Source organism: Juglans microcarpa x Juglans regia, chromosome 1D (assembly GCF_004785595.1).
Source record: "Juglans microcarpa x Juglans regia isolate MS1-56 chromosome 1D, Jm3101_v1.0, whole genome shotgun sequence".
Classification (NCBI taxonomy): domain Eukaryota; kingdom Viridiplantae; phylum Streptophyta; class Magnoliopsida; order Fagales; family Juglandaceae; genus Juglans; species Juglans microcarpa x Juglans regia.
In genome coordinates this window covers 34,935,259-34,958,643 of record NC_054594.1, presented here as the reverse complement: position 1 = coordinate 34,958,643, position 23,385 = coordinate 34,935,259, and the positions used below count along the sequence as shown (strand labels likewise).

At 38.5% G+C, this 23,385-nt stretch overlaps 5 protein-coding genes across 5 annotated transcripts; 2 read left to right on the top strand and 3 right to left on the bottom strand.

Moving 5' to 3' along the window:
* Positions 1-339: 339 nt before the first annotated feature.
* Positions 340-1,193, top strand: LOC121255765 (preprotein translocase subunit SECE1). The gene has a single exon (XM_041156263.1). The coding sequence runs from the start codon at positions 399-401 to the stop codon at positions 939-941; it is 543 nt and encodes a 180-aa protein (XP_041012197.1). The 5' UTR covers positions 340-398; the 3' UTR covers positions 942-1,193.
* A 345-nt stretch (positions 1,194-1,538) lies between these two features.
* On the bottom strand, positions 1,539-10,663 carry LOC121255773 (probable prefoldin subunit 2). Its single transcript, XM_041156276.1, has 2 exons — positions 10,552-10,663; positions 1,539-2,231 (listed from the first exon to the last, which is right to left on the bottom strand). Exon 2 carries the CDS (start codon positions 2,223-2,225, stop codon positions 1,779-1,781), a length of 447 nt encoding a protein of 148 aa, XP_041012210.1. The 5' UTR covers positions 2,226-2,231; positions 10,552-10,663; the 3' UTR covers positions 1,539-1,778.
* Positions 10,664-11,727: 1,064 nt separating this feature from the next.
* Positions 11,728-17,542, bottom strand: LOC121255756 (cysteine synthase-like). Its single transcript, XM_041156253.1, has 10 exons — positions 17,348-17,542; positions 17,070-17,179; positions 16,818-16,875; positions 16,134-16,397; positions 15,800-15,937; positions 15,657-15,708; positions 14,722-14,801; positions 12,953-13,012; positions 12,700-12,780; positions 11,728-11,974 (listed from the first exon to the last, which is right to left on the bottom strand). The coding sequence occupies exons 1-10, from the start codon at positions 17,387-17,389 to the stop codon at positions 11,882-11,884; spliced, it is 978 nt and encodes a 325-aa protein (XP_041012187.1). The 5' UTR covers positions 17,390-17,542; the 3' UTR covers positions 11,728-11,881.
* Positions 17,543-19,857: 2,315 nt separating this feature from the next.
* LOC121255747 (ferredoxin C 1, chloroplastic) lies at positions 19,858-20,530 on the top strand. The gene has a single exon (XM_041156242.1). The coding sequence runs from the start codon at positions 19,958-19,960 to the stop codon at positions 20,405-20,407; it is 450 nt and encodes a 149-aa protein (XP_041012176.1). The 5' UTR covers positions 19,858-19,957; the 3' UTR covers positions 20,408-20,530.
* Positions 20,531-21,257: 727 nt separating this feature from the next.
* Positions 21,258-22,810, bottom strand: LOC121255737. Its single transcript, XM_041156230.1, has one exon. It carries the CDS (start codon positions 22,521-22,523, stop codon positions 21,420-21,422), a length of 1,104 nt encoding a protein of 367 aa, XP_041012164.1. The 5' UTR covers positions 22,524-22,810; the 3' UTR covers positions 21,258-21,419.
* Between the last annotated feature and the right edge of the window lie 575 nt (positions 22,811-23,385).

Here is a 23,385-nt window from a genome sequence, read left to right as displayed (position 1 = left end):
CATACATCTTCAAAAAGGAAAAATCTAATTGTAAGTAATTCTGCACACTAATACGCACATGCATTCAATATAATTGGTCAGAAAGTATATTTTATTGAAAACAGTACTAATTTGAATTTAGAATATGAAGGTAACAACATTAATACGCAGATTGATACGTAAACTTACTTGTACATAGCAAAACTCCTTTAAAAATATTGCCAATTTTTAGTAAGAAATTTACTGGGCCTAAATGGCTGACCCAGAATAGCTTCAAAGACAAGTCCAGACTCCAGAGCTAAGCCCACACTAAAGCCCAATTGACACCCAAATCAAAGATATAGATAACTGCTGCTGCAGCTGCAACCATATACCAGTCATCCAGACATCGAAACGCCCACAGTCGCCGCTCGCAGAAAATGGCGGTTCCGATGTCCGTACAATTCTCGGCAACCTCAACCTTCCTTACGCCGAGGAAAACTGGTCACCCACTCTCACATGTACGATTCAAACCACCACCTGTGGGTCGCCATCTTCTGTCCCACCCCAAACAGAGACCCCTAGCGATCACTCGCACTCAAAGAAGAAACCGGTCCCTCACAATCAACGCCGCCGACGAAACCCGAGAAAGTCCCGAAGCGGAGACTATGAGCAACCAGGACAGCCCTACGGAACCTGGGATTCAAGCGACCGAGTCGAGCGCCGAATTAGGATCGCAGATAAAGGAGGCAATGCGGCAGAGAAAGGAGGAGGAGGCGAGAGATGGAGGTTTCTGGAGCGGAGTGGCGGAGGAGATTCGGGAGATCGAGTGGCCCGCGTTCGGTAAGGTTTTGGGGACGACGGGTGTCGTGCTGGGAGTGATTGCTGGATCGAGTGTCGTTTTGCTAACCGTGAATGCCGTATTGGCTGAGCTCTCCGACCGGGTTTTCGCCGGCAGAGGAGTCCAGGATTTCTTCGGCTGAGAGAGAGAGAGAGAGAGAGAGAGAGGGAGAGAATGTGAGGTTGTGATGGTCGCTATCTCCAGGACGAGGCCCAGCCCACGAAGGTAGGAAAGGAAGTAGGAAGTCCCTCGAGGATACTCACTCGTTGGCAGAAAAATGGGGTCATGGGGAGTGGAAGAGAGAATCTGGAATAGTGTGTGTTGCTGGATGATGACAATGTGTATTTCCTGCAACGTTATTGCTGAATCATTCATATAGCCCATGTCTTTTTAATACCTGAGTTCCTATATTTTAGAAGAGTTGGTATTTGCTTTTACTCTTCTCTTTTGAGGTCCTGCTGGAAGCTGCTGAATATCTTAAAATTTATTTCTTCTTGAGGAGAAAAATGGGGAACAACACCATTAAATCGATTAATAAAAAGAATTTAGATATATAATAAAGAACTCTGATTTACTACAATAAACTGAGAAAAAGAAAAAAAAAATCTTTTGGTGAACATTTATCCCCTTCCCAACGATTGTCACTCTTAGGACAAACTGTATTCAATCAGCAATGTGAAAAACTATCTATTCGGCAGTCAAGCTTCAATCGGACCAATGAAATGCAAAGAAGGAAATAATAAACCAACAAAGCTAATTATAAAAGATGCTCATGCTCATGCTCATGCTCAACAATTACATGGTACCATTTGTATGAATGGCAAGCCAGATGATGCACCTTCGTCGCACAAAATTACAAAATCAGATTCAGCATCTACCATCAGCCTACACCCAGTCTTCAATACCCAGATGAAAGCTATTAGTAAAAAATGTACGCAACTAGTTCGAGAAAATTAAGGAGCAAACATTACAACACCCGTCATTCACTTCCACTCGCAGGGCCAACCAGGACTCCCTGGGAAGAACCTCCCTTCTCGATACCATCATCCTTCATCTCACCATCGTTCTTTCTGATCCTAATTTTGTACTTGGTCTCCAACTCAGCAATATCCTTTTTCTTCTTTTCCAAGGCCTCATTGAGCCTAGCAATAACCTCCTCAAGCCCCTCTTTATTCCGGTGGACGGCAGGCAACACTTCTTTGATGGTTCTCTCCACCAGAACACCTCCAATCATCCGGTAGCACCGCCTCGATGGGTCAAGCGGCTCAATAGCATTGATTACCAATGAGTGCTCACTCGCTTCCATCTCTAATTCAGTGATTTTCGAGTAAATTTGATTGAGTTCAGACCTCATGGCAGCATACTTATTTGCAACTGCTTGTTCATTTACTGGTTCATTTGGATCATCTTCATGTTTGCTGGCCATTATGGTCTACGAATGGGGAAAAATAGAAAGATAAGGACATTACATGGGAATATTCTTCCAGCAAAGCACAGGTACATTCCAGCCATGTAAGCTATTTTTGTAGGTGGAACAGTGAGGTGTTCCCAGGAATTACAAGTAAAGTAAGCATAATAAGTATGATGTTTATTCAATAAGGAAAGTCTGATTGATTACACTGTCAACAATCAGGGACAGACAATCGAGCAGAAAAGGACTTTATTCCTGAATGCCAACTGGGTTGGCATTTTTACAAGGTAACAAAATTTGAACCTGAAGAAATGAGGTTCTAGTTGGCAGTTAGCAATTTTGTTAAAAAAAATGAAAAGGAATCCAAAAAGTGCAGATTGTTTTAGAATATGAAAAATTGTCTGAAATATTGGATTCACAATCAAGTAATCTGATTATCGTTTAAGAAAGGTTCTGAGATACAGGCGTTATACGAGCTACTAATTTCATTTCTTCTATATCAATAACATCTATTAGGTCTTCTAAGCTTCATACATGATTGGAATATCAAGAATTTTGGCCATCAACACGTTATACTATTAAGTGCAGATTTTTTAATAAAGCAGTTCCATCATGGGCATCTACCTCATTTCTTTTTTCTTTTCAAAGGAGAAGGAAAGCTCACGAGTAACCAAATGAGACGGATGGCTCATGAAACCATCAACTCTACAACTATTTTTTTTATAAGTAAAAACCACAATCTACCACAACTATAGGTGCGTAAGCCATTTACCCCACTACTGTTTTTCAAAATATTTTCCTTCCATCAGTGTGGCAGCAGTCCCAAATTGGTCCATTTTTAATACTAAATTAGTGCATACCAAGAACCCAAGGGAAGATTTGAGACTCTTTTTAAAATTATAGGCATTTTAATAACATTTTTAATTTATGATTACTATTTGAAGTAAATGTGTAGAGTTGAAGTTCCATTATTAGCTAGTAAAACTCATAGTCATAGACAAGGAAAGGTCTCTATATACAAACCTTGTCCCCCCCCTTTTTCTTTAACAAAAATAACTGAATCTTGTTCAAGAATTGAGGTTTCCATTCAATACCTCAACTAACAAGATATGAATACTAATAGATTAATTATATAAGTTAACCAAAAAAAAAAAAAAAAAAACAGAGAGAACACTTTTAATAAAGAAAAGGTAAGTTTCATTTTTCCCTAAAATTTCTACCTCATTCTCAAGCACTACCAAACTTAAAATGCCTATAAGCCACCACCTAATTTGAAATCTTAATTTCAATTTGTACCACTATCCAAATCAGGCATTAATTTGTATTGAATTGGAAGTGGAAGCACATGCGTTGCACAGCTTATAGGAGTTGTGAAATGACTATCATATTCGAGGGAAAAGGGGGGGGTGGGGGGGGGGGGGGGGGGGGGGCAGTGGAGAGAATACCAATATAAGCCAATCACGTTTTCCCCAAAATCCTCAATTCTCCTAAAAAATCTTCCTTCTCCCTTCGCATTCCCTCCTCACATCCCCACACTCAACCCATGCCTCCTTAAGGAAAATAAAAAATCTCTCTTTTTTCTCCTCATATCCTCTCCATAGTTTTCCAAGAAAGCTTTAGCCATTCCCAAAAAGTCACAACTCTATTATTCATGACAAATGCTTGGAAAAGGGATAGGGATAAACCATGGCATTCCACCTCTCCAAGAACATCTGCTCCCTCTTCATTAGCACTCTTTGTTTCCTTATGTCCTTCAGTTATATCACAGCGCAACCTTCAAATGCTATCACTATATCTTCAAATCTCATTTCCCATTCTACCCAATCCCACCTTTCAATTGCCTAAAATGTCTCCTACCTGGGCTTCAATGAGTGCAATGATGCCGATGATGCCCATCACAATGAGGCTTGTTAAATTCGTAAACCCCTCTTTGTATTCCACTTCAATTCATTTCCATTTCTTTTGGCTCAAACTTTGATGTTCCTTTTTTTAAGTATAGTGGGAGAATCCATACAGGTTTGGATTGGAATCCAATAGTGTTGAGCAGCTCATAGAATAACTATGTTGTGTATATGTCCCCATCAATGTGGATTGGTATCAAGTACACATGTCTTGATGAAATGAGGCTTTGATGCTCTGGCGTTTCACTGAACTAGGATTTTTGGTTTTTGGAGACTATGTAACGTACTCTTTTTACAATGAAGGCCCGGGAACTGAGAGAATTTGTGGGGCTGAGTTAATTGTCTGTGGTGTTTTGTGGGAATTTTATTGGTTTTAGCAATAATATATTTACAGTTTGGAAGTGGGTGCGAGTTCTTCGTAAAAGGTTGAGAATATTATTTCACAGCCGCATACTTAATTAAAAACTTATGGTTGATTCGTCAAGTCTCAAACCAAATCATAATGAAAAAACAAAACCTCATCTATCCCAAAATTGATGATCAGACTAACGAATGAACAGTATTTCACATATATAAAAGGGTGGGATTTAGTTCAGCAGGGAAGGATTATGGGTCTTAGGAGAGTAGTTGATATTGAACGCAAGTCCTTTGAGGTTTTAAGGGATAGGCGCAGGGTGCTACTCATAGAAAGAGGGTAGAAGCTGGTGAAGAAGATGAGTTTGGAGTTGGCCACGGCTCAATGGTTTACGAAAGCCCTGGAAAATTGTTTAATGGCTGGGAGGAAGGAGTTCTTTACAGGGCATAGGAAAGGGGATAGGGGCTTCATAGCACAGAGGTGCTCAAATATTCAGGGTGTTTTCATGGCACTGGTGGAATACGGTAGAGGAGGTCGCCAGAACTGCATATTCATTCCTTTTGATAGGGACGGAATGGGTTGGAGGAAGATGACGGCGGTTTTGAGGGAAGCTAGGAGAGAAGGTGGCTCCTTTGGGTCGGCTCCGTTAGTGACGATGGCAGCTCCTCCCTCCAACAATTCGTACCTGGAAGCTCTCAAAAAACCAAAGGTCTTGGACCCATCCCGACAACCTGTCAAAATTAGTGGAGAAGCGCCACTGCAGTCTGGAAGTGGTGGTGTTGTTTCAGTAGAGGCTCAGAGCTTGGAGGGAGATGGCAGGGGAAATGTTGGTCTTAATAAGGAATTTTTCCTTCGAGCTGTGTTGGAGATGCAGAGGCATGTAGAGTATTTACAATCTAATATAAATATGTTGAAACGATGCGTTCCAGAGGAAGCTTTAGTGGAAGTGGGCGTGGGCCAAGGGGATGGGGATGGGAAGAAGGCATTAGTATTGGGCAAGGAACCGAATGGACCCATGCAACTAAAGCACGCCTCAAGAAAAGAAAAGTTATGGCCGGGCCCACGAGCTGGGCTTCACTATCGGGGGACGCAGGTGAAGAAGAGGCCTATTTGGAGGAGACGGGTTGTGTCTACCTCAGGCCCATCGACGAGGGGGCCTCAGCCACCAGTGCCGGCGAAGGCGACGACACCACCAACGGAGACTAAACTGCCGGAATCTACTCCGGTGGAATTACAACGCACGATAACAGAACCGCCGAGTCCTTTCCAATGCTTTTCGAGGGACGTAGATGCTTCGACGACAACAGAACCGCGGGTGGTTCCTTCGCCTTTAGTGGAGGCTCAGTATTGCGAGGTTTTTTTGGGCGAGGAGAAGCTTGCAATGGGGGGACTGACAGCCGCAGGTAGCTTGGGAGTGGAGTCCTCACCACCGTGCGACACCGTTGCAACTTCAGGTAGCCAAAAAATGCCGATGATCATGTTGGGAGGGTCACCTCCTCAGTCGGAGGCCCATCTACAACTTGAGGATCATCTTGAGTTCTGCTCTGAAGCTTTGCCATGCCATGAACTGAGTTACATTGTTCCAGGGGATGAGGGGGTAGGGGTGGATGTGGCTGATGATGATGGGCTTTCTCAGGGAATGGGTTGTGAGGTAGTGATGGTTCCTGAGACTCAGTTTCCCACCAGTAATGCTGTAGTTGAATGGGAGGGCAGAAGCTTATTTGGGGAGGAAGATAGGGGGTGATTCCTAATATGCAGTGGGCTTCTAGTGAAGGGAAGCCTATTCCGTTGAACCGTTTGCTACCAAATGAATCGAATACATCGGATTGGATGCTTCAAAAGGTGAAAGATATGCATCACTGGATAGGTATGGATTGTGTGGGTTATGAAGAGCAATTTTTGGCTTTACTTATTGCCATTGATGCGGGGCATAAACAGTCAAAGAAACCAGGGTAAAAAAAACAGCGGGAGCTCAAGTGCCTAACTTGGTCATTGAATTACAAAGGACGCTCGAGCCGTGAAAGATCAAAAGGGAAGGGGCATGCATTTCCTTTATGAAGCCAAAAATTGTGTCGTGGAACGTTCGTGGGTTAAATGAGGCGAATAAGCAACTTCGTATAAAAAATTTGTTGTGAGAGTAAAGGGCAGACATTGTATGTTTACAAGAAACTAAGCTGAAAAGTGTTTCTAGAAGGTTAATTCGAAGTGTTTGGAGTTGTACCTATGCGGATTGGGTCTTTCTTGCATCGAATGGGGTGTCGGGTGGCATCCTAGTGATGTGGGATAAAAGAGTTGTTGAGAAATTAGAAGAGTTTGTGGGGGAATATACAGTGGCATGCTCTTTTAAGAGTGGCAGATAATTTTGTGTGAGCTTTTGCGGGTGTATACGGTCCAAATGTAGACAACGATAGATGCTTATTATGGGAGTAACTTGCTGGGTTATATAGTTGGTGGGAGCTTCCTTGGTGTATAGGAGGGGATTTTAATGTCATCAGATTTCCTAGTAAACGATCTGGTGAGAGTAGGATGCGGCCAGCTATGACAGAGTTCTCAGATTGTATTTTTGACTTGAACCTGCTAGATATTCCTCTATTGGGGGGCTCCTTTACTTGGTTGAATAATCAGACTTGATCCCGGCTGGATAGATTTCTAATCTCATCAAAGTGGGAGGTCAATATCCAGAGGTGTCCCAAAAGAGACCGCCACATCTTTGCTCGGATCATTTTCTATCTTGTTGGATTGTGGTGGCATTCGATGGGGCCGCCGATACTTTAAGTTTGAAAACATGTGGCTAAAAAGTGAAGGCTTTATGGATAAGATTAGACAATGGTGGTCTTCTTACCAGTTCTACGGTAACCCCTCATACATCCTAGCATGTAAGTTAAAAGATTTGAAAAATGACCTTAAGCTCTGGAATTCACAATCTTTTGGAGATATAAGGGAGCGAAAGAAGCTTATGGTAGAGGAGTTGCATCAGTTTGAGCGGACTCTTGAGGTTAAAGCCCTGTTACCAAAAGAATTATTGCGCAAGACAGAGTTGGTTTATTAGAAAGAGTACTATCCTTAGAGGAGATTTCTTGGCGCCAAAAGTCGAGGGCATTGTGACTGAAAGAATGTGACCAGAGCACAAAGTTCTTTTATAGAATTGCTAACTCTCATAGAAGAACTAATACCATTGAAATGCTGAATATTAATGGTATGGAGTGCAAGGAGGCCCCTGCGATTAGCGATCATGTGGTGGATTTCTATGAACAACTGCTTACAGAACATGAGGAATGGAGACCAAAGTTGGATGGCCTCGTCTTTGACACTATTGAGCCCCAGGAAGCCTCTTGGTTGGAGAGGCCTTTTGAAGAGGAGGAAGTGTATGAGGTAGTGAGACGTATGGGTAAAGATAAAACCCCAGGTCCAGATGGTTTCTCGATGAGCTTCTTCTCAGCTTGTTGGGAGGTGGTGAAAGTGGACATAATGAAGGTATTTAGGGAAATATCCTTGGTTGGAAAGTTTGAGAAATGCCTAAATGTTACTTTTATTGCGCTGATCCCGAAGAAGATTGGAGCGTTGGAGGTTACGGATTTTCGAACCATTAGCCTTGTGAATGGAGTGTATAAAATTATTTCCAAGGTTCTTGCTAACAGATTGGGGGTGGTTTTGGACAAGATCATCTCGAAGCCACAAAATGCATTTGTTAAGGGGCAACAAATCTTGGACTCAGTCCTCATAGCAAACGAGGGTTTGGATAGCAAATTAAAGGCTAGCTCCACAGAGATTATTTGCAAACTAGATATGGAGAAGGCATATGATCACGTAAATTAGAATTTCCTCTTGTACTTGTTGGGGAGGTGCGGTTTTGGGGCTAGGTGGCATTCCTGGATGAATTGGTGCATTACTACAGCTAGATTCTCAGTATTGATAAATGGCTGTCCTACAGGCTTTTTCAGTAGCTCTCGCGGCCTAAGGCAAGGAGATCCTTTGTCCCCACTTTTCTTTGTTATCATTATGGAGGCCTTGAGTAGGATGATATCGGCGGTGATTACGCATGGGTTTATGGCTGGATTTCCGATTGGTGATCCCAACAGGGGCATTATTACTTTATCTCATTTACTTTTTGCAGGTGATACGCTCCTATTCTGTGAGGCAGATCGTGACCAGTTGAGGGTATTGAAGGCTTTGTTATTATGTTTTGAAGCAGCATCAGGCCTGAAAGTTAACTTTGACAAGTCAGAGTTAGTGCCAGTGGGGAATGTGAGCAACACAAGGCAACTAGCCAGTATTCTTGGGTGCAAGGTAGCTTTTCTTCCCATGACCTACTTAGGATTGCCGTTGGGGGCTGCTGCTAGAGCCTCATCCATTTGGGATTCAGTCATAGAGAAGATAGAAAGGAAACTGGCAGGACGGAAAAGATTGTACTTGTCGAAAGGTGGCCAGTTGACTTTCATCAAGAGTACTCTTTCTAACTTACCTACGAACTTCTTATCTTTGTTTCAATTGCCTGCAAGGGTGGCGGCTTGGATTGATAAACTGTATCGTGATTTCTTATGGAGTGGGATAGGGATGAATTCAAATTTCACCTGGTCAGTTGGGATAAGGTGTGTAGACCAATCTCGTCAGGTGGTTTGGGTATAAAAAATCTAAGAACATTTAATCGGGCCCTGCTTGGGAAGTGGCTATGGAGGTATAACACGGAGACAGAAGCCTTATGAAAACTGGTAATTGATTGTAAATATGGAAGCCTATGGAGGGGCTGGTGCACTGAAAAGGTAAATGGGGCCAGCGGTGTTGGTTTGGAAACATATTAGGCGTGTGTGGCGGGATTTCAGTAGCCATGCTAAATTGGTGTTGGGGAGGGGTTCTCGTATTAAGTTTTGGAGGGACATATGGTGTGGGAATGAGACTCTAAAGGATGCCTTTCCAACAGTTTTCCGAGTGGCACGCAACCAGGAAGCTTCAATAGAGGATCTTATGCTTCAATCAGGGGACCAAGTGCAGTGGAACGTCACGTTTAGTAGAGCGGCGCAAGACTGGGAAGTGAACATCTTTGAGGCTTTTTTCAGTCTAGTTTATTCTATGAAGCCAAATAGACAACAAGCTGATAGGATGTGGTGGATTCCTGCGGGTAAGGGTATTTTCTCAGTTCGATCATACTATAAGTCCCTTTCCCAAGCCGTTAATATTTCGTTCCCATGGAGGAGACTTTGGCGAAATAAGGCGCCCCCAAAAGCGATCTTCTTTACATGGACAGCAGCGTTGGGGAAGATTCTGACTACCGACAATCTGAGAAAGCGCCGGATAGTTATACTAGACTGGTGTTGCATGTGCAAGAGATTTGGCGAGTTAGTAGAACACCTCTTGCTACATTGCGAGACAACTAGAGCCTTGTGGGTGGAAGTCTTTAGTCAGATAGAGTTATCCTTTGTTATGCCTGCCACTGTGGTAGATCTATTGGTCTGCTGGACACTTCCAATAGGAGTTCAACAAATCAAGGCAGTGTGGAAAATGATCCCGATTTGTATTATGTGGTGTATATGACAAGAGCGCAATGATTGGACTTTCGAAAACAAGGAGCGGTCTTCGAAGGAACTTAGAACTCTATTTTTCCTTACTTTATGTCTATGGGTCATTGCTCTAGATTTTAATGGTCTAAATTTTCATGACTTTCTAGTTTCCCTTACTTCGACCTAGATAGGTCTTATCTCTCGTATATCATCGTGTACTTGGGTTTTGCCTATCTCTATTTATATAATATCGATTACTTATAAAAAAAAAAAAGTATTTCACATATAATCTAGCATAGGGCTTCCCAAGTTCTCAGAGTGAAAACCAATACTCTCATTGGTCGCTAATATCAATAGATCCTGATTGATCAGATCACACTAACTAAGCCTAACACCAGTTTTCTTGGCTAAAATGTAGCGGCAAGTTCATAGGAAACCAAAACAACTTGAGAGTCCCTCGACTCGCGAGTTTAACGATGCAGATGTACGGAAGAAAAAAGGAGAAGATGAAATAAAAGAAATAACCATATAAGCTTGCCGGATAATGGAAAGAAGCAGACGAAGAGTATAGAGAAACGGAGAAAGGGTACCTGGGCGATGCAGCCGTGGAGCAAAGATGCGGTGATTTTGCAGAGTGGCAGCCTCCTTTTAAGAAGCAAAGGGATTCTTCTTTGCGGAAGGCGGACGGTCTGCTTTTAGTAAAGTAACACGATTACATTGACTAATTATAAGATAGTTATGAGTGTATTATTTCATAAGAATAATATCTAAAAATAGGGTACCCTTGTACAAGCTTTAATGAGTGTTAAGATTAGGGTTGCAAATAATTTGGTACAGACCGAATTCTGAATCGATCAGTCTCGGTTTTAAAATATGTGGACCGATAAAATTCAATCCAGTCTCGGGGTCTACAAATTTTAGACCGGACCGGATCAAACTTGACCAAACCCATATATATATTTTTTAAAAATATTTTTAATAATTTAATATATTATTTTATAGAGTAATTATATAAGTTAAAGATATAATTTTTATTTAATTTATTATCATTGACCATATAAAAGATTAAATAATATATGCTATCAATTAATAATAAATCATAAATCATGTGATAATTTATGTCATTATATGTAAATAGTTAATACATTCACACATACTCTACTATTTACACTTAATTAAAGTAATTAGATAATTTTTTTTTTAAATATCTAAGTTGTAAGCAATCATGAATAATCTATCTACAATGAAATTATTTGATATTCATTAACAATATTTAAAATATATGATATTATTAATAATTATACATACTAAACAGTGAAGTCTAAGTTAGCAAATAGTAACTATCAACATCATAAATATAATTATAGTAATTTTTTTTAATAATTCACTTAATTTTAATTTAGTAATTTAAATAATTTTTTTATTAATTTATTTGAAAAAAAAAAAAGGAAAAAACTAGACTGGACCAAATTGACCAATAGCTACCGATCTGGTCCGGTCCCTATAAATGTTCGGTCCGGTCCAATCCAATCCGATCTAGGGAAAATTATGGACAACCGGACTGGATCGACTTACACCCCTAGTTAGGATCCCTACTCGCCTCTCCATGTCCAAGCATGATCTGCATAAGTTGCTCAATCGTAGCTCGATTTCTAAGACCCAAAAAATAAAGGGTAGTGGATATGAATTACTGACGCCTAGGCTAAAGAACTTTGGTCCAATGTTTGATATTGGTTATAATCATAATTAAGTGAATTATTACAATTCAAAACAATCTTTATTGAGGAAACCATAAGGGAACCAAGATACAACCCAGATGCCACAACTGTGTTGTCTTAAGCCATAATCTATCTTGTAGATCAACTTTTAAAAGTTCTGCAGTCGGAAGGTTGCAATAAGCCAGGAACTGGGGAGCCAAGATCAAGGCTCAAAAGTCATGCTTTCAGCCTCCCGTCTCACTGACTCAAACAGCACAGACGACAGGTATCTCTCCCCAAAGCTTGGAAAAATCACCTGCATAAGTAATATAAAATGGAAAAAAAAAAAATTATACGGATAGTTCCAGAATTGCAAACTGAAGTTGGAGAGAGTACTGTCATTAGATAGATTGACCTACAAACTTTGCATGAAGATCATTTGGCTATATTCAAACTTAAGCCTGAACCAGTCTAGTCGATGAATCGTGCAAGTTACTGCCATCTGTTATTCCAACTAATCACTTTAAAAAAGGCTCTTTAGATTACAAATTATTTTTAAAAAGTAGAAAATTCAAGACCGTGATGATTAGTGGCTACTGCTAGTCTTGATTTGATTGAATGTCATTAATTCATGGGTGAGCATGAAGAGGAGATAAACAGGGTTACACCATCAGCCTAACAGGAATTTTAAAACGAGTAGGAGACCTTTCAAAGATGGCCAAAATCCCATCTTTCATCATGACTCTCGAGTCAAAAAGTGAATGTGCTCCCCGGTACTATTACTGTTCTCTAGTCAAATTATACAGGGAAATTCACCTGACTAGACGTCCAAATATTGCAACAGGTGTCTTGTCAAAACTTTGTTTTATACGTAGGTGTCTTGTCAAAACCGAAAGCAACCATTTTTTTTTATAAGCAGCTGTATAGGCAATTAATATGTTGAATGGGAACGTCATTCGTTAGCCAATCAAACCTAAATGCAACCAGAAATTTCTCATAGGCTAATCCTGCTAGAAATTGGACATGAATGATCAAACTTACAACAATGAGCTTTCCAGCATTCTCTGGTCTCTTAGCAATCTTAATTGCAGCGGCAGCGGCAGCACCAGATGATATTCCCACCTGGGACAGTCGATCCCACAAGCAAAAGGCCAATAAAAAACCCAAAATAAATAAACAAAATAAAAGAAGAGCAAGGAAAGTGATTTGTATATGGAAAAGAAAAGGATTCAATATCATTGCCCAAGATAGCATTAAGCTCATTACTGAACGTTTTAGAAGATTGAGAACTTACAAATAGACCTTCTTTCAGAGCAAGAAGCTTTGCAGTTTCAATTGCTTCTTCACTTGAAATCTGGCAACATTGCACATACGTCAAATGTAACAAATGAACAGATGGAAACAGCTTTTGGCTGTCAAAAGTAATCGATAAAGTTACAATTACAAATCAGGGGAAAAGCATAACATATGTAACACAACAACCAGATTTAATAACTGGGAAAGAGATAAGAGTCATTAGAACTGACTGATAATCTTACAGATTAAAAACAAATAGGAAATGAGCACATGTGAAATTTAAGCATTCTGCTTCAGCAAAATAGTATTCAAAATCATATGAATGACCAACCCACCCCACATCCAGTCATTAATCTTGTGTTTTACTTTCCATTTTTTTTAATAGAAATTAGATTCAAAACTACATTATAGTTTCATGAAACACTGGATAAAAGATTAAAACTCATATACAGTTTTAATCTAAGGGAAGTTTTACTCTTATTCCAATTTCAACCACATCTAAGCATTTCTCCATTTATTTTTTTATCTTATGACAAGTCTGTTGCATTCTCAATGATGTCCTCGTTAGGCTCAACTGAAAGGCATTCTCAAAACAGAAATCCACCAATGTTTGTAGTCTCTAGCAGGGGCAAATGCAGAACATGGATTAACCTGACCCAGCCCCCGAACACTAACTTGTGGGACAAAGACAACAGAAGAACTGTTGCAGGAAGCTTAACATATTTATGAACGACTTTTTTCTTTATTCTCTCTCTTTTTTTTTTTTTTTTTATAATCTTTCCTTTATGCAGCATAAAAAACAGATCATCAGAATAATGAAATGGAGGAAGATGACCAAGTTGACGGTGTGAATCAATTTAAGAATAACAACTCTGTTGCATTCTGAAACATGTCCATGTTAGGCTCAGCTGAAAGGCATTCTCAAAATAGAATTCCACTAATGTTTGTCGTCTCTAGCAGGGGCAAATGCAGAACATGGATTAACCTCACTCAACCCAGGAACAGTAACTTGTAGGACAAAGACAACAGAAGAACTGGTGTAGGAAGTTTAACATAGTTAACATAGTTATGAACAACTTTTTTCTTTATTCTCTTTTTTTTTTTTCTTAACTTGCTTTTATGCAGCATAAAAAACAGACAAATCCCATCGGTATCATCAGAATAATGAAATGGAGGAAGATGACCAAGTTGATGGTGTGAATCAATTTAAGAATAACAACTCTGTTGCATTCTAAAACATGTCCATGTTAGGCTCAACTGAAAGGCATTCTCAAAATAGAATTCCACTAATGTTTGTAGTCTCTAGCAGGGGCAAATGCAGAGCATGGATTAACCTCACTCAACCCAGGAACATTAACTTGTAGGACAAAGAAGATCTGCCGTAGGAAGCTTAACATAGTTATGGACGACTGTTTATTTTATTCTCTTTTTTTCTTATCTTTCTTTTATGCAACATAAAAAACAGACAAACCCCATCAGTATTGTCAGAATGACGACATGGACAAAGATGACCAAGTTGACAGTGTGAATCAATTTTGGAACATGTTAAGAAGCAATGATATTTTTCATAATATTACTCATTACCCATAACTTCCAAATATTTTTATCAGATAATTATGCTTTTCACATAATCAGAAAGAGAGACACCCAAGACACAGGCTGCATAGAAGTCCCTAATGCTGATATAATTTGATATCCTACAAATAGTATTAATTCTTTTTCTAGGCTATGGAAGATCTTAACTAATCAAAGAAGTGTGAGCCTTACTTGAACAACTTCATCAACGATGTTGACCTCCAAAACCCCAGGAATGAAACCAGCACCTATCCCTTGAATCTTGTGAGGACCTTGACCAGCATGCATAATATCTTTAAGTTAGTCAAGATAATCCTATCTTCTGTTTCAGGAAAGCAGCATTTTTTTCTTTTTTTTTAAAAGAGGAAAGCAGCATTTAAGTTCATATTAAATAAAATTAGAAGCCAAAATAAGCTACAAAAGCTAGAAAAGAGACTCAGCAAGCCATCTTCCTTGTTTTCAGGAATGAGTACATATTATACCTGTAACAACTACAATATTTCAAGGCATGGGATTCCCAAGCTTATCAACTTGAAATATTGTGCATATATGAAATGTTTATTATTTTAAAATAACTTAATTGGTAGTGGGAGAAATTAAAAAAAAAAAAAAGAAAAAGATAGATTTTTTTTTTTTTTTAATAAAACTATCTTTGTTCGCTTACTGAAAAAGCAGTAATTTTGTTTCAAAGGATGGAATGAGTATAAAACTGAAACCTAGATTCCCTTGCTCCCTTTGAAACACCCTGATCATACCATTGGTCTATGGTGGGTAGCTACGTTTTCTTTTCGGACAGGGAGGTAGCTATATTTGAAAAAGTGAAAAAAGAAACAACTCACTTGCTGATTACATATCAAAAGACGTGGATCTTTAGAAGAACTTAATACTTAATAGACATCTTTTGAAGAACATTTAGGTTTCAAAATTTAACACACTTTCTTTTCCTTTCTGTCGACTTTTATGACGAATTGATGTCACGACAAAAATGAACATATGTTACACTCTTTAGTGTATGCTCCTTAGGATTTTCCCTGATTGCTATAAAACAGGAATGAGAAGGTTGCAGGTAGCATAAATGTAATAGATACAATTCAGCACAGAACAGTAATTAATTTCATATAACTCACCAGGCTTCCCTCCAGATAGAACAGGACTTTCAACAGGTTCCACGCCATACAACTAGTACAAAAGAAAGGCAATGAGAAACTACTCGTAAGAAAGGAGCAATAGCTACAGAAGAATGTTTTCCACACTAAAAGCTAAAGCTAACCTTTATGGTAGGGTTCTGCTCCTTAAGAAATTTCCCAGCACCTGTAATGGTACCACCTGTACCTATCCCAGAAACAAATGCATCAATTTTCCCTCCAGAGCCTTTCCATATCTCTGGTCCAGTGGTTTCATAATGTACCTAAACCACAAAATAAACATCGTTTTAACTTTTGCAAACACCATATCCATCTTTGTTTGTTCTGCTGGCTCTCTGCTTTGTCCTTGCTCGGTTCATAGTCTTTCAAACACACCCAATATCTATTCCTATCACGAGTTGTGATCAATCATTTAATGATTGACTGCGAACATGATGGTACTTGATTGATGAACTGTACCTTTGGGTTGGCAGGGTTTTCAAATTGCTGAAGTATGTAGGCATTGGGTGTCTTTGCCAGTATCTCTTCTGCTTTCTGAACAGCCCCTTTCATGCCTTTTGCAGGATCTGTTAGAACCAAGTCAGCTCCAAAAGCTCGAAGAATGATTCTTCTTTCAAGGCTCATTGAAGCAGGCATTGTAATGATAAGCTTGTAACCCTTAGCTGCTGCCATAAAGGCTAACCCTATGCCAGTATTACCGCTAGTTGGTTCGACGAGGACACTCTTCAGCAAGAATTAATATATCATGATGGAAATAAAGGGAGATTTGTCAGATAAAAAATCCAACCAAATAAAAGTAACTGATATTTTATCGGTCTAGCATTGCATGTCACAATCATACTAGCAGAGAAATTGCAGGTTATAGAAAGATAATTAGGAAAATCTGTAAAAGGTCATTATGCACTCAAGATTCCACCAAAATACAACACTTACATAATTCATATTTTTCTTTTATCAAACTAGCAATACAAATCACAAGCATGTTTTTTTTTTTTTTTTTTGGGATAAAACACAAGCATACTATTGTTAGTCTTACATATGACATATATATCCAGACTCGAGAGTATTTCCGAAGAGTGTCATGCCTATTTCATCATGCACAAATCCTAACCTAAAGGCTTCTTCATAAAAAAATCAATTAACCTGCCCAGGTGTGATAAGGCCCTTCTCCTCCGCATCAGCAATCATACTATAACCAATCCTGCACATTAGAACACATTAGTCAGCGGCCAGACAAATTAGTTGCAAACCAAAAGCTCAAATAAACATTCTTTCATTTTTTTCCCCTTCTATAAGTGTTGTTCAAAACAAACATTCAGGGATGTCACAACTATGACTGGTGTAAGAAGGAAAATCAAAGAATGAAGAATCAACAAAATATTACATGAACCATACCTGTCTTTCACACTAGAGCAGGGCTCCATCATTTCGAGCTTAGCAGCAATACGAGCAACGCAACCATCCACAACATTATTGAGATAAACCAGTGGCGTCTGGCCAATCAACTGTATATGAAGTAAGAAAGGTACATATCATAGTTAGCAAATCGTTCTAACATAAAAGAATGAGATAATCCTGGACCTTCACATGTAAACATCCGTAGGAGCAACTTACTCAGTAACATCTGAAGTAAGTTCTCCTACGGATGATTACTTATTAAAAAAAAAACTTACTTCAGTAACATCATTGGCAATGCCGGACTTTTCAACTGCCATGCTTTCAGTTTGCTGCAACGAGAAAGCGGAGTGAAAATATACGGTAAGGAAAATAAATGTCACAAAATATGGAGCCTTTACTTCTTTGTGCTTCACAATCAGTAATATTGAATCAGAAACATTTGGGTGCAGAGACAGTAGGAAAATTGTCGACTTTCCATAACCTTCAATATTTTATTGATTGGGGACCCAAGAAAGGAAAAAACGACCTCCACTTGGCAAAACCCAATTCAAACTCTTTTAGCTTATTTGTCTTACTATTTCTTTCAGCCAATCAACAAATACCAAAACGCGATTTCAAAGTCCGTCTGTCTCACTTTTCCACAGCTTTCTGGATAGCCATCCAAACAGTGGATCAAAGAATCCAGAAAGCATCAACCTTTAGACCTTTATAAATTACTGAGAAATGCAAAATAATATCCCTTGTTCTTTAATCCTTCCTATAAATCAACTAACGTTTATATTCGATTAATGAATACTGGATAAACCAGAAAAAAAAATGGAATTTGACCATACTTCATTATTTCGAGAACAAAACAAAATTAGTACTTAAGAAGACGAGATAAGCGTGATCGACGAGAGTTTTGAAGCCAGATTAACATACAGGAACTCTAATATGAACAGCTTAAAAAAACTGAAGGAATAGAGAAAGATGAATCACCTTGACAAAGGGTCACGGAATACAGGAACTCTAATATGAACAGCTTACAAAAACTGAAGGAACAGAGACAGATGAATCACCTTGACAAAGGGACACGGGAGCTGGAGACTACGTTAACGATTTTAACTAGTCAAGCATGCAAATTTTATGTGTGTTTCGATGTGCTATGTGTGACGTCAAAATCAAGCAAATTTTGCAAATTTTCTGTATCCTATGTTGGGCATAGGTTTTTCCGGAGGGGTCGATTCGATGTGCAACTGTGAGGCTGGAAATGAGAAAGCCCAAAAGAACAAGTTTTGGCTGCAACTGCCTACTGAGCGGATTGAACCTGACCCGTTTCCAGGGCAAATGGGATATCAACATGAAAAATTATTTATATCAATCTACTGTTGAATGTGGCCGCAGCACATCTAATGTGCTGAGTACAACTAAAAAAAAAAAACTACATAAGATGTGCGAAGGGTGCGGTTAATATATAGCCGGGCTCTATAAACATAATATACTTACCAAAAAAAAGACAAGGGAGAAATAAGCAAAATGGAAACTAACCTGGTAACAATACGCAAAAATAGTACGAGTAATTCATGTGCAAGTATCTATAGTATTGCTCACCAGGGTGTGTGTGGATGTTGAAGTGAGTTGAGTTGAGTTGTGATGATAAAATATTATTAGAATATTATTTTTTAATATTATTATTATTTTGAAATTTAAAAAAGTTGAATTGTTTATTATATTTTGTATTGAGATTTGAAAAAATTGTAATGATGAGTTGAGATGAGTTGAGGTGAGTTGAGGTAAGTTTGGTAACCAAACACACCTTGAGTCACTACAACAATTAAAGTGACTTTTCATAGTCAAGAGACAAAAAAAATATTCTATTTACACGGATTATTATATTTATTTTTAAAAAAATTTATTCTAAATTAATGTGTAGAACAAACCTAATAAAATGCTTACATTATATAATTTGATTTGAAAGATAAATTTTAAATTTTACAAATCAAATCTTACTATTTAAGTGATATGTATGATGTGCTCTATATACTAATTTGAGGATAGAATAATGCCAATTACTAAGTTGGTTTAAATTCTTGACATCTATGTGATTATGTGTTACCGTTTTTTGTTTTTATGAAAATTCTTTAATAATTTAGGGCTGTGAAAATATCAATGGTACAATTTTGGATAGAGTACTACTACATCTACAAATGAATTACACAAAAGTAATCTCACAAACTGACATGGGTTCATAATCTATTTTACAATAAAAATAACTTTATAATATGACAAATCACATCAAGTCACATCAATTTGTAGGATTGCTTTTATATAATTCCTTTATGGCTAGAGTATTTTCCTTTCAAATAATCTTCACAACCTCCTAACACTCCACACTCCATATTTTTTTTTAATTTTTATTATTTTTTTCTTTTATTAAATATTTATTATATGATTAATAAATAGAAAATTTAAAATAATTTTTAAAAAAATAAACTCAAAAGAAAATATTAAAAAAATATTAAAAAATAAAAAAATTTAAAAAAATGTGAAATGTGGAGTGTGGTGGAGATTGTGCGGCAAAACTCAAAAAAAAAAATAGAGTTCAATTGCAAGAAATACCTCCGAACTAATTTAAGGGGTTATAAACTCAAAAAAATGATAATTTAAGGATTATATTTCAAAGGATTAACCACAGTGATGATAATTGCAAAGAGTTATTTTAATCGTATGCGAGTAAAAGTGAAAATTTATATTTCTTCGTGTTATTACGAGAACGTATAGTAATTTGGACAACATATACCCATCGAAGACAACCAAACCTTATCCTTGTAACTTGTAAGCACCACACACGTCCTCAGTACCCACAAAAAAGCACGCACTCAGTTCCCCCTGGGACTTGCAAAAACATGGCAACTCTTCACTTCATTCCCCCTCCCACCTTTACTCTGCTCAGACAAAACCACCCTACCAAACTCTCTACTGCATTCCAGCTCAACCCAAGGACACGCCCCGGTTCGTGCCGGTTCTTATCGGCTATTGTCAGGTCGTACAAAGTGGTCATCGAGCACGAGGGTCAGGCCACCGAACTGGAGGTGGATCCCGACGAGACCATTCTAGCCAAGGCAATTGACTCGGGCATGTCCGTGCCACATGACTGCAAGCTCGGTGTATGCATGACTTGCCCGGCACGGTTATTGAGCGGCTCGGTAGATCAGAGTGAAGGTATGCTCAGTGATGATGTGGTGGAGCGCGGCTATGCGCTTTTATGTGTGGCGTACCCACAGTCGGATTGTCACATCAGGACCATTCCTGAGGATGAGCTGCTGTCCTTGCAATTGGCAACAGCTAATGACTAAATTCCCAATTTTGTTACTTGAATATGCATACGTATATCTACCATGTTGGTTTCGGAATATTGTTGAATGGAGTTGGGGTTTGATTCTCACTAATGATGATTTTCCTTTGGCACTTTTAGTTGATATTTGTGTACTCAACTTGGTTTATATCCTGTTTCTAGTATGTCATTGTTAAGATTGACTGGGTCATCCAAGGAATATCATATGAGACTCTGCCTCTAAACCCAGTTAAGTCGAGTATCGAAACCTCAGCTGGAGCTAGGTTTCATAAAACAAAGTCCAATGAGCTTGAGCTAGGTTATGTCATGGATGCTTCTTTTGTCACTCCAAACAAAGCTGTATAACAAACCCATACAGCTTTGTTCATCTTAAGAGTTGAAAATAAAAAATTGTTCAAGTTAGTAGAAAAAAGTTTCATCCAAAGATTATAAAATGTACAAGTAACCATTTTCACTCTTAAATTTGATTATTTGCGTTTGAGATCACTCCATAAGAGCTGGACAATGATAGATTCATCCAAAAGGGTATAATGTTAAGTGCTCAATACCACCAGACAATGTAGTTTATAAAATATAATGAAACAAATCCTAAGAAGGATTGTGGTCACTGTGTCAATTATTATCTATCGTTGTTTATAAATAACCAAAAAAGCAACTGGATAAGTTTTTGAATGAGTGCAAGACTTTAGAAGGAAATAAGAATCACAATTTGATCTCACTTAGAAACAAGTAAAGTCCAATCCTAATTTTGAGGCACGTTTTATACACAAGCTGAACTTGAGCAAATTGATCGTATTCACGATAATCCGGTTTGTTTTTCAGTCTAATGAGAGTGCTGCTGCTCAATCTGATAAGCTAAAACAAGTCTCAGTAAATTACGGGATTTGAACATTGTGTAGTTGCAAAATCATAAAGTTTACACTAATGAAAACAGAGATTTATTCATATCAAATCAAGAGACTCAATAAGAACTACTGAAGTTGCTGAAAAGAACAAACTGAATATCCGGGTTTCTAAGGTGTAGATAAGGGAGCAGCTTTTTTTAATCTTCTTTGCTTAAGCTTCACCTTCACATTAACGCCAGTATCAATGATAGACTGAAGCACAATCTGAAGCTTTCCCTCCAATCTATCCCCCTTCCTTGGGATGTAAACCACATCATGAATGTCATCAGCCAATGCTCTCTGAGCCAGAACTGAACCCACAGCAGCACAAGCAGTGGCATTCCTCGTTGAAGCCAGCTCAAACTTCATATCCTTGGAAATGGAATGTGCCACAACCACCACCTTACTAGTCACTCGGTGAATCACACAGGCACGAACAGAAGCCTTGGATATGTAAATGTCCAGGCAAAAGGGTTCGTGGTAAGGACCCGTAAGTTGGTTGAAAGTAGGCGTCCTCAGCTTCTTCTTCCCATCATAGAAGCTATCCACTTCGTCAAGCGGAGACGTAGAACATTTGTTATTGAAAACCTTCGGATGAATTTCACCTCTAGAGGACGAACTAGGGCTCTTGTTATCCTTCTTCTCAACTTTTTTTCTTTCATTTTGATCATTCTTTTTCTTTGAAGATTTCCTCCGATGGAAGTCAAAACTGTACTCTTCAAATTCCTTGGAGTCCCGGTCAAGTTTATAGAACAGATTGCCCCGAATTCTCATGTTATCAATGTCATCAAAATCCGAATCAGCTTCAATGGGTGGGGAACTATAATCAACTACCTCATCAACCAGTTCCTCCATGAGAGGGCTCGTTCCCGTGGAAGCTCCATCCGTGCCTCGCCATGCTTGAGCTAATCCGGACGAAACTCGCCAGGCATCATGGTCCACAAGCTCGATATCATAACTACAGGACTGACCTTTAACATCGGAGAACAATGGAGAGAGATGAAGGCTATCGGAATAATCAGATGCTGGTACTGAATGTCTGGTTGCTTCATTCTCCTTATCAAGAATTGTTGTGGAGGCGTTGGTGCAGAATCGATACCGTCTTGAAAGAACATGCGAATTCACCACGGATGCGAAGGCGAAACTTCTTCTCAAGAAACTCATTGTCATGAGTATAGGTATAATGCGAACCAAATTTACGAAAAAGAGCGGGAGTTCAAAGGAGCAAAGCATCAACCACCTGGTGGGCGACTATTGCTCTTACCACCCGGGCCGTCCCGACGCTTAGTTTCGTGAATCAGAAAACTTCAATGTAGAGAGCTTGTCAAATCTTTGTAAAAAAAATTCTTGTTCGTTTACGCTCCAATGGCCTTCGATTGGAGCGACACCCATCACCGACGCTTCTCTCTCCCTATCACACGCGCGCGAAATAAATGAATACGGCCGCTTAAATATCCATCGCTTTTGTCAGGTTTCCCCCAATTTTTTTTGGTATAATATTGCTTCATTTATAATCTAAAATGACCTAATAATTATCTAAAAAAAATATGAGGAATGCTATGGCTCCCGAATTCGGGATCCAAAAAAATGTCCCTAATGACTTTTTTTTTTTTTTTTTTTTTTACTTAGTAATTAAGAAAGTATTTTTAAATAATATTATGAATTTTTTTATTTTTTTAAAAATATTTTTGATAATTAAAAAAATACATAAAAAAAAGATAAGAAAAATAAAAAAGTAAAATAGACTATTCGTTAGCCTAATTCAGGCCACTTTTTTGGCCGCTCCAGCAGAACTCAAAAAATATAACTCAATTGAAAAGAACACATATGAGCCATCCATGTAAACGGAGAGGATAAACACTTATCATTTACGATAATCTTGATGGCAATGATGAAAATATAAAATTATCCTTTTAACCCTCGACATAAAATCTTAAAAACTATTATATTCTTTTAGGTTGAGAATATTTATGTTTTTCCTCAACTTATTGGATCTCATTAAATTGCATCTTAATCCGACAGAATTTGCATTTTGTCATAAAAATAACAATTGAATCAATGAAAATCTACAAAGTTTAAAAAATTCGTCATCCAA

What these genes read in the sequence shown, in the direction of transcription:
- LOC121255765 (XM_041156263.1), top strand. Translation starts at nt 399, where the DNA reads ATGGCGGTTCCGATGTCCGTACAATTCTCGGCAACCTCAACCTTCCTT.
- LOC121255773 (XM_041156276.1), bottom strand. Translation starts at nt 2,225, where the DNA reads ATGGCCAGCAAACATGAAGATGATCCAAATGAACCAGTAAATGAACAA.
- LOC121255756 (XM_041156253.1), bottom strand. Translation starts at nt 17,389, where the DNA reads ATGGCAGTTGAAAAGTCCGGCATTGCCAATGATGTTACTGAA. An exon ending in TCTATCTGGAGGGAAGCCTG is followed by an intron (nt 14,802 to 15,656) that starts GTGAGTTATATG and finishes ATGCTGGTCAAG; the next exon opens with GTCCTCACAAGATTCAAGGG. An exon ending in TCGTTGATGAAGTTGTTCAA is followed by an intron (nt 13,013 to 14,721) that starts GTAAGGCTCACA and finishes CAATGTTGCCAG; the next exon opens with ATTTCAAGTGAAGAAGCAAT.
- LOC121255747 (XM_041156242.1), top strand. Translation starts at nt 19,958, where the DNA reads ATGGCAACTCTTCACTTCATTCCCCCTCCCACCTTTACTCTGCTCAGA.
- LOC121255737 (XM_041156230.1), bottom strand. Translation starts at nt 22,523, where the DNA reads ATGCTTTGCTCCTTTGAACTCCCGCTCTTTTTCGTAAATTTGGTTCGC.